Source organism: Lineus longissimus, chromosome 11 (assembly GCF_910592395.1).
Source record: "Lineus longissimus chromosome 11, tnLinLong1.2, whole genome shotgun sequence".
Lineage (NCBI taxonomy): Eukaryota > Metazoa > Nemertea > Pilidiophora > Heteronemertea > Lineidae > Lineus > Lineus longissimus.
Window position 1 is genome coordinate 18147071 of NC_088318.1, and position 11942 is coordinate 18159012.

Sequence of the window (11942 nt, forward strand, 5' to 3'; positions counted from 1 at the left end):
GTCTTCCGTTCCAGGTGACGGCCATCAATTTTCTGTTCCTGCTCTTCCTGGCCATCCTCACGCCTATTGTCCAACTACGTGCCTTATTGTCTGGGATCTGCATGATCTGGGCATCCCTCGTCATTCTTGCCAAGATGACGTTCCAGCTTCATATCTTAGATACAGCGTATTGGCTGTCCAACTGTTCAGTAAGTGCGCTTTCGTATTTGTCATGAGATTTCATATTTCAGAAGATTTGATCTGGAAAGGTTTCTGTTTCTTTCTTCCTGACGAAATTTAAAAGGTGCAAGAATTTTACGGTTTACAGTTAAAGGTGACGTAACTTACAGAAAGGGCCTCGTCTCTTGTGAGAGTCTGGAGTACCTTTAATATCATCATCCTTCACTTTCAGTCAATACCCCAATACCAGGTTCGTTATGATTCGATCGTCTTTCAATCTTAGACCATTAGACATGTGAAAGGTAGAACTAAAGTCCTCCCTAAACCTCCATCCCGTTCACTTTCAGTCCGTGCACCAGTACCGAATGTTTCACTCTCACATGTACGATCATAAAAACGAAGATAACTTGACAATAACCCAGCATGGAAGGCTGCAGGTTTGTGTGATCGTTAGTTTGCACTGCCCTCTTGTGAGCTGATTGAAAACACCGCTTTGCGCACCCATCTGCGGCCAATTCTACTTACATTGTACTACACAGTTTATTCCAGAGAGAATGTGTCATGCACCGAACTTGTATTCAAAGGACCCTTCCGATGTTTGGGAGAAAATCTTCAAGGGGGGGGGGGGGGTACAGGGTTGGCATTGACCACTGTATAAGGATGGTACATTGGCTTGTATGCATGATACTGTTACTCAGGGCTACTTAACAGCATGTCATATCATTTCAAGAATGATTTCAGCTTTCGAAATGGCTTGGAATTATCATGGCGATCATTATCATTATTTGTAACAGCCTGAAAAACCCCTTCAACTCATCTTGTTTTGTTGCAGCTCATTTACAGTTCATGCACAGCAGAACACTCCATCTACCATTTCATTCTTCATTAACTTTCTCTTCTTTAACTAGGTTTTTCGCAGCTTTAACGGAACGACACAGAATTTTCTTTTAGTGGTGTCACCAGGCACTCATATTGGCTTCTGCATTTTGTCATTTTGCAGTCATTTTTCCCAGCATTGTCATCTGACACGCATTGAGTTTAGGCTGCCGACTACAACAAAAGTCAAGCACCCAGGATGAGCTAAATGACAATGAAAACAAAACATGTATTTCATCATTCGTTGAGAGATGTTTTTTGCTTTTGCCATCTGCACACAACAAACAAACAAACAAACAAATATCCCAAATGTTTTTGTCATTAACTCATCATGTGCGTTCGACTTGTTGTAATGTTCTTTATGGCAAATGTGTTGCATGCAGAATAAATGAATTCTGGCTTCTGCATCAGTTGTTATCTAAACATCCAAAAGAAAGCTGAACAAAATATTACGCTTGCCAAGTTCACTAGAATTTGGAATTTTGAACTAATGAAAAAATTTCTAAGTCCAAATATTTTTTTAACTTGTTTTTTTTCTGTTCAAAATGAAGAAACATAATCAGTCCCCAAAATGTTTTGACTGAAAATTTTTCAGAATTTTGAACTTTGAAAAAAATTTTAAGTCCAAATATTTTTTCACTAGTTTTTTTTTTTCCCTCAAAATGAAGAATCATCATCAGTCCCAAAAATTTTTTGACTCTGAACATTTTTCAGAATTTTGAACTTTTTTTGAAAAATTTCTAAGTCCATCCCAGATGCCCTAATCACCTGTTAAACTTCTAAATGTGTGACGAAAACCAGCTCACAAAGTATAAACTTAATAAAACTCATAAAATGATTCTCACATCCCGGCCATTTGTAATAGTTGCAAACGTGTCTTTGCAGGTAACCTCAGGAAATAGTAGTTACCCCTTCAATGAGACCATCGATAACGCTAAATGGGTCGGTCTGGAGAAAAGGGAGAATATAGCACTCTATGTTGTGGTAAGTACACCTTATGTGTAGAGATGATGTAGTCAATGAATCTGTATAACCCGAATATTTCATCTGAAGAATCAACCGTACAGAGCAGACACCGATTGCAATAACATCTTCTCTTTCTAGGGCCTAGTCTGTCTCATCCTTGCACTTGGATTCGAAGCTGTCGTGAAGATTCACCAGAAGCAAATTTCCTACAATCCCGAGGTCCCACGTCCAAAGCCTGGCATCATCTTCCCCGATACTCGTAGAGAGGACGCGGACAAGGGCATCATACCATGTCTCAAGTTCTTCACGAATTATTTCTTTTATAAGTTTGGTCTTGAGGTATGTTAGACAACTATTTGAAATGGCATTTGTATCTAGATATGATAAAGAATATTGCCTATTGAAATATTCCAATTAGAGTCAATGTAGATGGCTCTGTCTAAAGTCCTCTTCAAAAGCCAATTCTCAAAGCTCTTCTGCTTTCCTGAGTCTGCCAACTGGTGTCAGAGACTTGCTACAAAATTCATCACCTCAAACTCTTATGCAGAAGATTAAAGTTCATACCTCTGATTTAAGACCCGGGGGGCCAAGAAGATGGCACACTCACCCTGCTGAGCATGACCCAGAAATGTTCATGTGCCTTTTATTTTTGCATTTGTCATGTTTAATCACAAAAACATAACAAGTCAGTGTGATGCAGCCACTTATCAAATTCCTTCCAGGCGAACTTTATGATGATAGCGATCACGATTGTCATCCGCGGTGACTCGTATGCTGTGATGTACGCCGTCATACTCGGCATTCTCCTGATTTGTTCTCGGCGAGCTTGTGCCAGATTCTGGCCCGTACTTATCATCATTCTCGTCATTGTCCTCATCCTGCAGTACGCATCATGCTTAGGACTTCCACCCGGTCTGTGTATAGGTAACTATCGTAACTTCATTTTTCATAGAATAATGTAATGTCATCATACTTGCACATTAAGTTGTCCCCTTCCTCTTCTTTGGACTTCAACTTGGATTGCATTTTCAGAGATAAAACTGACCAAGCTTACTTGTTCTCTAATACCTCTCTTGCACAAAACCAGTTCATTTCAATATCTTGTGCAGAGTACCCATGGACAGCAGCCATTCACACCATTCTCGAGCAGTGGATGAAGCTACCAGACTACGAGCACCCACCATATGCAAAGATCATGCTAGGTAAGTCTCCATCCAGGCCTACAGATGATGCTTATGCTAAACGACTACAAATACCCGCTCAATGCCAAGATAATGTTTGGCAAAAATTTCAGTGAGAAAATGGTTACAGTGAACTGATGACACACACCTGATGATCAGCATGCATTGTTTTAAGAGGCCTTTTGTCATAACATGCACAAGGGAAAAAATCCAATATGTTGCTAATATTACCATAAATTGTTTTGAAATTCTAACATTTTATGCTTTTTTCCCATTTTCAGCTGATTTCTTTACTTTCCTCTTTGCCTGCCTTCAATGGCGTGTTTTCAAGATTGAGAGATCAGCGTTGCGTGATATCTATGGCGGAGGTGACAACACCGCTCTGACGGGTGATATTGATGAAAGTGAACCCAACCCTACTCAAGATTTCATTTCACAAAAGATGTAAGCATCATAATGTACCGTTTAGAAATCAGACATTGGGCACAAAAGAGCCATCAACTTTCATCAGTAACATACATGTGGCATTGAATCAGACACTTAGATGAGGGGCCATGTCAAATATTATCAGAGGATTGAAAAGATAATGGGGGCATTTATTTACACCCTAATCTCCGGAGAATATGGTCATTTCAGGTCATTATCAGATGACATTTAAGTGTCTCCTTCCCATTTCAGGACATTATTAGACGACATCAAAGTATCTCTTTCTTCCTGTTTCAGGTCGTTACTAGACTACAGCAAATCGTTTATTTTCCTCCACATGTTCTGGCTGACCCTGCTGGCCATCTTCGTCACCGCGCTCCAGCGCGTCAGCCTCTTCTGTCTCGGATATATGATCGGATGCTTCGCCATCTTATGGTTTGGACAAAATCTGCTTTTACGGCCGAGAACCAAACTTCTCAGGGTGTAAGTATCCAACGTCAACAAGAGAGGTAGAGGGCAATGGAATATGATCTAAAACAGTTAGCAGTACCTGCCACCTAGCGACTTTTTAATCATAATTGAAGCCTGTTTGGTTTAAAACTGATGGGTGAATCGCAAACTGCAAACACCTTGAAAGTAAGTATTTGTGTTTTCCTCTGTTTCAGTTGGGGTTTCCTTCTAGCTTACAACTATACAGTGATTCTATGCAGAACATTCTTACAAGTGAGTATTTCAAGAACGGATCTTGCCCATGATCTTTTCCTGTGGTCTGTCTCATGTCTGAAGTTGTTGACCTTTCACCATGACTGCCTGGTTAGATCTCCTGCCTGTCATTCTTTGCAGGACCAAGCAGTTTTGTGGTTTTTGGTAAAGATTGGAAGTGGGTCAATTTACGTTGTTTAGTTTGTACCAGAAAACTTTATCGGTACCTTTCCGGCAGGAAAAAGGCACCGTGAGCCACCATTTCCTTAAGAGGTATGGACAGGTTTTCGCTCGAAGGGAAGAAACATGATATGATTTTTCCTTTGTGTTTCCAGGTGATAGGTTGTGTGTACTTCAAAGCCCTCCATACAGAATACTGTCCTGTCACTCAACTCCTGACTCTCGTGTGCCAGTCGGGGGCAAATCAAGTGGCTGACGACAGTGAGTATATGTTGCATCGGTTCATTTTGAGCAGAAAGAAAAAAGCCGGTGAAAAAAAAAATTGGATTTAGAAATTTTTTCAACTTTCAGTCAGTTCAAAATTTTGAAAATTTTCAAAGTCAGAAAGTTTTTGGGACTGATGATGTTGGTTCATTTTGAGCAGAAAACAAAAAAACCAGTGAAAAAAAAATTGGACTTAGAAATTTTTTCAACTTTCAGTCAGTTCAAAATTTTTAAAATTTTTCAAAGTCAAAAAAGTTTTGGGACTGATGATGTTGGTTCATTTTGAGCAGAACTCAAAAAATTAGTGAAAAAAATCTTTGGACTCAGAAATGTTTTCCGGGTTAGTGTAAGGGGTTAGCAGAATAAAAAGTCAAAATTCTGAAAACTTTTCAAATTCAAAAACAAAAAACCAGTGAAAAAAAATTTGGACTAAAAATCCTCCCCCCCCACATCGACCACTGTGTTGTACTTCTAATAGAGTGGAGGGAAATTTTGATCAACTGATTATTTTCTTTCCAAATTATTCTAGGTTATGAACCGAAATGTGAAGACCCAGATGGTGGAGGTCTTGGATGGGATGTTGTCTGTTTGGTATTCATTTTGATACAGCGGCGGGCGTACTGCACACATTACTTCAGACACGTTGTGATTGAGTTAGAAGTTCAGAACAAACTCTCTTCAAGGTGAGTGGAATTTCATGTAATATTTACAACGATTTAAATTGGATTTGAAAACCTAGCTACTTGATCAAAGTGTTATACTTTGGTGGTTTGTTTCTAGGATTTGACAATGCTCAATGTGTATTTTTCAGAGGTGCCCAGTTGATCAATTGTCGCCTTGTGAAAGAGGTGCGAGACTACCATAGGAAGGAGGCGGAACATCTGGCAAAGATCAAGAGAAAGATGGACATGCTGAAGAAGAAACAGGAGGAATCGCATGAGAAAGCGCTATTTACGTCTAAAGATCATTATAAAAGTAAGCCCTTAAAGCCGACTGATCAAATATTCTTTCCGTGTAAGGCAACAGCCAAGCACTTGAAAATGATCGTGATGCGCACTTTTAGATATTCTATGGAATATACCCATTACCCCCTTGCACAATAGAAACCGAGGCAATGAGATGGAAAAGATTGCCAAGGTGGATATGAAGCCCCTTCACGTTGAAAATGCCAGCATCTAAACGATAGGTGGTGGGCAGCAAACATTTTATGTTGTGGATATTTTACGAGGCAGTATTCAGATGGATAATTCCCTGTTTCAGTCATCCGGTCCGGCGACTATCAATTATTTGAGGATGTTGATGAAGAAGATACATTCTGGGATGAAGAGGAGGAAGAAAAACCGAAGGACAAGAAAGCTGGACCGCTACAGGCAAGTGTAGCTTTGAATGTTGTCCTGAAAGAGACCCATTATTTGAATGGATGGGGGGGGGGGGGGGTGTTAACTAGTTCCTCCCTTTTGAATATCATCCATTAAGAATTAGATCAGTGTAAATGATGGAAATATTTAAAATAAAGAGGAATCCCTGATGTAAGGGTATCGAAGGGCTTTAAAAATCAATTTGAATAACGCCTCTATATTTGTGATACAGAAAGAAAAGGATGTTGCAGAACCATTTGAGGCAAGTTCATGAACTCTAAACCATGATAAGGGAAAGAACTTCATCACAGTTGATATTCTCTTTTCACTGGCATTTAGTCCCAAATGTCTGGATTCTAAAGTACCGGTTAAAGTTGGTTGCTGCTAAAATGGTGTTTGGAAGATTTGTTTGAAAGAGACAGGTGTTGCATTCTTAGCGTGGCTGTGGATTGGGTTGAGTGAGTCTTCAGAGAAAGAGTGGAATTGCACCCAGAAGTTGCACCACCTTTGAGAGTGTTTCCCTTTGCGTAACTTGTGATTCCTTCATATCTCAATCTGGTTGTGGGCACTCATGACTTTTTTCCATGGTATGATATGTTTCTCTTGGTTGATTGGTCGATTACCATTGTGATTGACATGAGGGGAAACTTTGATCTTCGGTAAAAGAGCAATGGGTCGGTGTCAGCACAATCAATAAACTCGATAGAATAACTAACTTTGCAAAGAACAATGATAATGTTAAACCTCTTTTTCAGCCACCAGTAATCATAAAGGTCCAACGTCTGCTCATATAATTCACACCAATTTGCATCCAGTTCTAGATTCCTCTATGGATAGCCCTGTAACAGGTGTCATTATAACTATACTAAAACCGCCATAATCTTTATCAATTTTTAAAAGTCACGTCCTACTTTATCAGTTGCACTGTTTATATCAATGAGTTTTTGGTGTTGGTACCGGAATAGGGAACCAGTTTGTGTGATGTATCCTTAGGACTAGTCCCAGAGTTGTAGCATAGTGTAGAGCACATTGCACTCACCATGCCCTGTCCTGAAGTTTTGTCTGGAGAAGAATTTTCTTTGGCCCCTCTCTCACCGGGCCTTCATCTGTCAGCAGGTTTAGTTGGCCTAGTTCATGGAACCCCCACACTGCCGTTTGCAGAGGTTTTATACTCGCACAGAAATCATTTGTATTGTATTAGGCCTGGTAGTTTTAGGCCAAGTAGTCATAGAGCCTATAGTATTTTCTATGATCTTCTAGCCGCTCTCACCGCTTGCAATAATGAAGGTTTGTATCCAGTAAATGTTGATGTTCTTAATGATGCTTTCTCTCCTCAATTCTTTCTCTTTCGATGCTGATTTTTTTTATGACGTTATGCTTTTAATGTTGAACGAGTGATGATATAAGTACCAACTACCTTTCTTCAAGAAAACAATGTCCGGTTCTTGGCCAAAATAGGTGTATGTTGTTGGAGGAGCCAAGCCTGCCTGATGGTGAGGGAGGTTGCACAACAAGATATACAATTACTATCATTTCATTGAGATACAAGCGCCTATTTTCTCCAATATGGCTGAACCTGTTTGTAGCTGGTGCAATGTATTCTCATGAAGAAAGGTTGTGCCTCTATTTTCGTACAAATATCATGTCACTCAATTTCCAATTGTTCAGTTCTATATTTCCTTTCTTAAGAGGTCTGTTTTAAACTAGAATTTTATATGGTTAGAAAGAACAGATTGAGCTCTATAATGGGGAACTAGCATATCGGGTAGACATCGCTGAGAGCTTCAACACGAAAAAAACATCAAGTGGCACAAAGAAGGGATGCAACAACAAATTTGAGAAGGACTTTTCAATCCCCCAAACTTTTCAGCAAATTTCTCCACACCTCATCCGATTATTAGTCCTTTGTTATCAATCACTATTAGGTCCTGTATATCATTTGGCTAGGGAAGGAGACCGACTTCTGGAGAGCTCTCCGTCGCCAATTCATTCACCCGGTAAGTCGCGGTCGACTCAAGCATTTGGGATGTTTGAGAATTTTCATTCTTGCCAAAGGCATGATTGACACATAGAAAAAGTTGCATCAATGTCTCAGTTTTCATACTTTTTGATCGGTGACATTTAGAATGCCTCATGCATGGACTCTCAAGATTTCTTGAATGAGGCATGATTATTTTCGTGCCATTTGACTTAGAACATCAAAGAAGGCGATGGTGTCACCGGCTAAATTGAGTTAATGAGGGATATCCTGATTTCATACCTTGGGATTCAGCAGCGTCCTCCCTCCCATCCTCCTCAAGAAAGTAGGCATAGTAAGCATTGTTCTACTGTTACCTTAATCTTGACATGATGATCAGAATGTGCGACCTATCTACTAGACACAGACCTCTGCTGCCTATAATATTATGTTGCAATTTCAGTTATGTTTTATAAATTGAAAATAATTTCTGTTACTGAAGCATTTAGATATATCTGTAGCTAATACCTGGGACTTGACATCTCTATGAACTACTTTGACTTGACTATAAGGCCTGGGTCATGTCCGTGTAAAGATCTCTTCAAGCTATCCTTCACTTCATCCGTGTGTTAAAGTCCAAGTCCTTCTACTTTGATTCCCACTTGATCAACTGCAAACTCCACAAGATCAGTTTGCAAGAATGATATTCCTAACGAATACAATAATATTGTGTCCGATGGGAGATTGTGTTTTTCCTATTTCCATTTGAGATTCTTTTCTAGTTCTGTTATCTTTTCTTGTGGATGTTTTTCTTGTATGATAAGATTATGATTATGCATTTGATTGTCAAATTGTTGTGTCTGTTGAAATCTTATTCTAACTGCAGTGCAGTCTCTTACAACATCAGAAGATAGCTACAACGGTATCAAAGATTTCATCACAGTTTTTGTTGAAATCCACATTTTGAAATTCTATGCCTGTGAATACTGTAAAGACTACTTTGAAAGATAAGCTTTTGCTGAATAGATAACTTACATGGCATAATGGTGGACACTGTCAAGAATTGCTACAGAGTCACATCGCTTGTGACATTCACCAAACGTCTAAAGCTGCATGGCCCAGTTGCAATTTCCTGATGCCATCCTCCATTATGTCACGGGAGTCATCTATTGTAGTCGTAGAATTGCAAATCAGTTTCTGTCATAATACATCTCATTCTGGAGTGAGTAATTACTGATACATACTTGTTGAAAGAAAATCTTTACTTTGATAAGGTCAGATCAGCGTCAATTAGTTTAATCATTAGAAAATATCCTGGGAGATGATGCATGGCGTTGCACCATTCTTGTATTATCATTTCTAGTCAGTTCTGAGGTTTTTCACACCAGCAATGGTCTGGAATGTAAGTAGTATTTTCCGCAGCTTCTAGGCTGATTGTGATCTCATGATGTGGCCGTGGGGTACAGGGTTGCTGAAAAAGAGTCGTCATTCCAAAACACAGAGAGCCCGTGTCCTGATTTGAAGGAATGTTTGAAGAAATGATGAGAAATTTTGAGTTATCATCAAGAAAGACTGTTCTCTTTTGGGGTGACAACAGACATTGGTATTTTGGGGCATTTTGCATTACCGGTACATACTTTTGAGGCAATGCAGTGCAAGAAAGTACTGGTCCCTTTTTTCGGGCATTTGGCTGTAATGGTTTTACTATGCAAGAACTACAGGGCTCTTTGACATCATTTTGGAACAGGTATTACTAAATGGATAGAGTTATGAGATCACAATAACATGTCATTTTAGAAATGATTTTTTTTTCATATTTGATGCACTAGAAGCACCTTTTATGATTTCAACCCCAATATCCCATTGTTTAGTTTTTACCAGGGATTTGTTGATACCATTTTTATGCCAATTTTTTTGCCAAGATCTTAATGTTGTGTCAAATTTGTCCATCATACAAATGTTAAATTTCGGTGTTATGGAATATTTGTGCTAAACTCTGATGTCAGCTAGGTCAATGTGTGCCTTATGGTTGATTTTCCGATTTCACCCGATGCTATTTCGATGGGGTCACAATCACTGGCCGTCGGTAGTCGACCAATCTGGATATGTGTTCACACAGATCAGAAGTCTCCTGCCATCTGCTGTAGTTAATGGGTACACATGCGCCCGGCCCACGAGGCCATCAGAATCGATATGTGTACGGGGAAATGAAAGTGGTGTCTGACCTGATAACTCGTCATTTCAGGACATTTGAACATTCATGCCAAAAATTTTCAGTCACTCCATGTCATGTCGTATTCTGTGTATAATGCATCCTGCTTTGAATGTGACTTTTTCTCATGAATCAATGCATTCAGTGTAATCTCGCCCAGCCATTTGCAGGTTGGCAGATTGGTGACGTTTTAGCTTTAGGTGTTCTTCCATTCTTAAAGTATCTGCCGGCTGTCCCCCAAATACTCTAGCTTCAACAATCTAAGACTGTTTCTGAGTTCTGTTTTTGTCTCAGAATAACTAATGCAGTTTTATTAGATTGGTGATACTAGATTATATGGGCAGTATGCATCAACTGTTGGTAGTAGAAAGTCTTACATTTTTTATGGGACTTGGTCACCTGTGGGCCATTTTTCCCAAGTATGTCTTTAGCATGCTGAATTTTACCATCTTATATGGCAAAGCTCTTTTATATTTCGCACAACAGTTTTTGATCCTCTGAAGAATTGTAGACTCATGGATGTTTTCTGAATTCCTTTCCAGGTCTTTGTCATGTTGCGGGCCTGCACTGTAACCATGAAAGTTTTGCACCTCTTTAAATCTGTGATTCACGAAAATGAAATAATGGCAGTTCTTTATCTTCAGGGTTGCATTTTTGCTCCTAAACCTGCTAGAAACAGGGTCATCCCTATACTCCCGGGTTCCATGTTCCCCAGGTACACAGAGCCCAGGGAACATAGATACACACCCCTAGGAATAGCTGAGGGGGATGAAGTTTAGTGTAGCTGATAGAGCAAAACAGCTCGGAGTGATCACCAGCGGGGGTGTGAAGTAGTGGACAAGTTGCCTCATGCAGAGAGTTGGCTGCATTGAAATAGATAACTGGGGGAACCGTCTCAGATTAAAGAAATTGACTTTAAGTTCAATGACAGGACAAACTTTGAAAATGCTTGAGTCCTACGTCACCCGTTGCCAAACTTTTATATGAGTTCGACTTCAACCTAAGACAACAAATCAGAGATAGATCACTACTTCGGTCGTATGGTTCAATCCTCTAAGATGATTGTTTCACAGGCGCTTTTCCTCCAATTTCAGGTATTGAACGCGGCACTAGAGGGCGGTACCAAAGCCGGCCTTGAGGTGGCCAAACAAGAGAAGGTGAAAGCTCTTGAAGAAGAAGCAGTCGTAAGTCATGTTGGCAGTTTAACACTCTAGCGTCGGCCATAACTCCTTGACGAAAATGTGAATTTCGTACTTTCCTTTGTAAGCTTACCCCATGTACAGAAACAGCTGGTCTATTTCTGCCACTATTTCCATCCAAAAAACTAAACAAATTATGGTTTACAGTGCCGTATTGTGTCTGTTTTGACAGGCTAAGGAACCAATGAAAAAAACCCGGACCTCAAGTTCAGCTTCTGATCGGGACAAACCAGTGATGGAACGAGCGCCAGAGGTTGTAGAAGATCAACCAACAGGAGAAGAGGCTCCCAAAGAGAAGTCAACTGATGGTGGTGAGGATACCGATGGGGAGGTTTCCAAATCTGGAGCAGACGGTGTAGATGGTATAGACGGTGTAGATGGAGTAGATGAGCAAGAGACAGCAGACGCCGTGACTGATGTGGATGAAGATGAGGAGAGTAAAGTTGAAGGTCAGTGACAATG

General features: G+C 40.0%; 1 protein-coding gene across 7 annotated transcripts in view; it reads left to right on the forward strand.

Annotated features, from left to right (window-relative positions):
* LOC135496139 (piezo-type mechanosensitive ion channel component 2-like) overlaps positions 1-11942 on the forward strand; it is a 79885-nt gene that overhangs the window by 55565 nt on the left and 12378 nt on the right. For 5 of the 7 annotated variants that reach the window (XM_064785282.1, XM_064785281.1, XM_064785283.1 and 2 more), the window contains 17 exons: positions 15-188; positions 507-596; positions 1921-2019; positions 2140-2340; positions 2724-2925; positions 3111-3203; positions 3464-3626; positions 3906-4091; positions 4274-4331; positions 4646-4751; positions 5284-5437; positions 5566-5729; positions 6015-6124; positions 7373-7399; positions 9433-9471; positions 11376-11465; positions 11653-11929. In XM_064785282.1, the coding sequence (XP_064641352.1) occupies positions 15-188; positions 507-596; positions 1921-2019; positions 2140-2340; positions 2724-2925; positions 3111-3203; positions 3464-3626; positions 3906-4091; positions 4274-4331; positions 4646-4751; positions 5284-5437; positions 5566-5729; positions 6015-6124; positions 7373-7399; positions 9433-9471; positions 11376-11465; positions 11653-11929 (2233 nt within the window). Of the gene's footprint in view, positions 1-14; positions 189-391; positions 410-506; positions 597-1920; positions 2020-2139; positions 2341-2723; positions 2926-3110; positions 3204-3463; positions 3627-3905; positions 4092-4273; positions 4332-4645; positions 4752-5283; positions 5438-5565; positions 5730-6014; positions 6125-7372; positions 7400-9432; positions 9472-11375; positions 11466-11652; positions 11930-11942 lie in introns of all 7 variants that reach the window. The other 2 variants (XM_064785284.1, XM_064785285.1) reach the window with 2 other exon arrangements.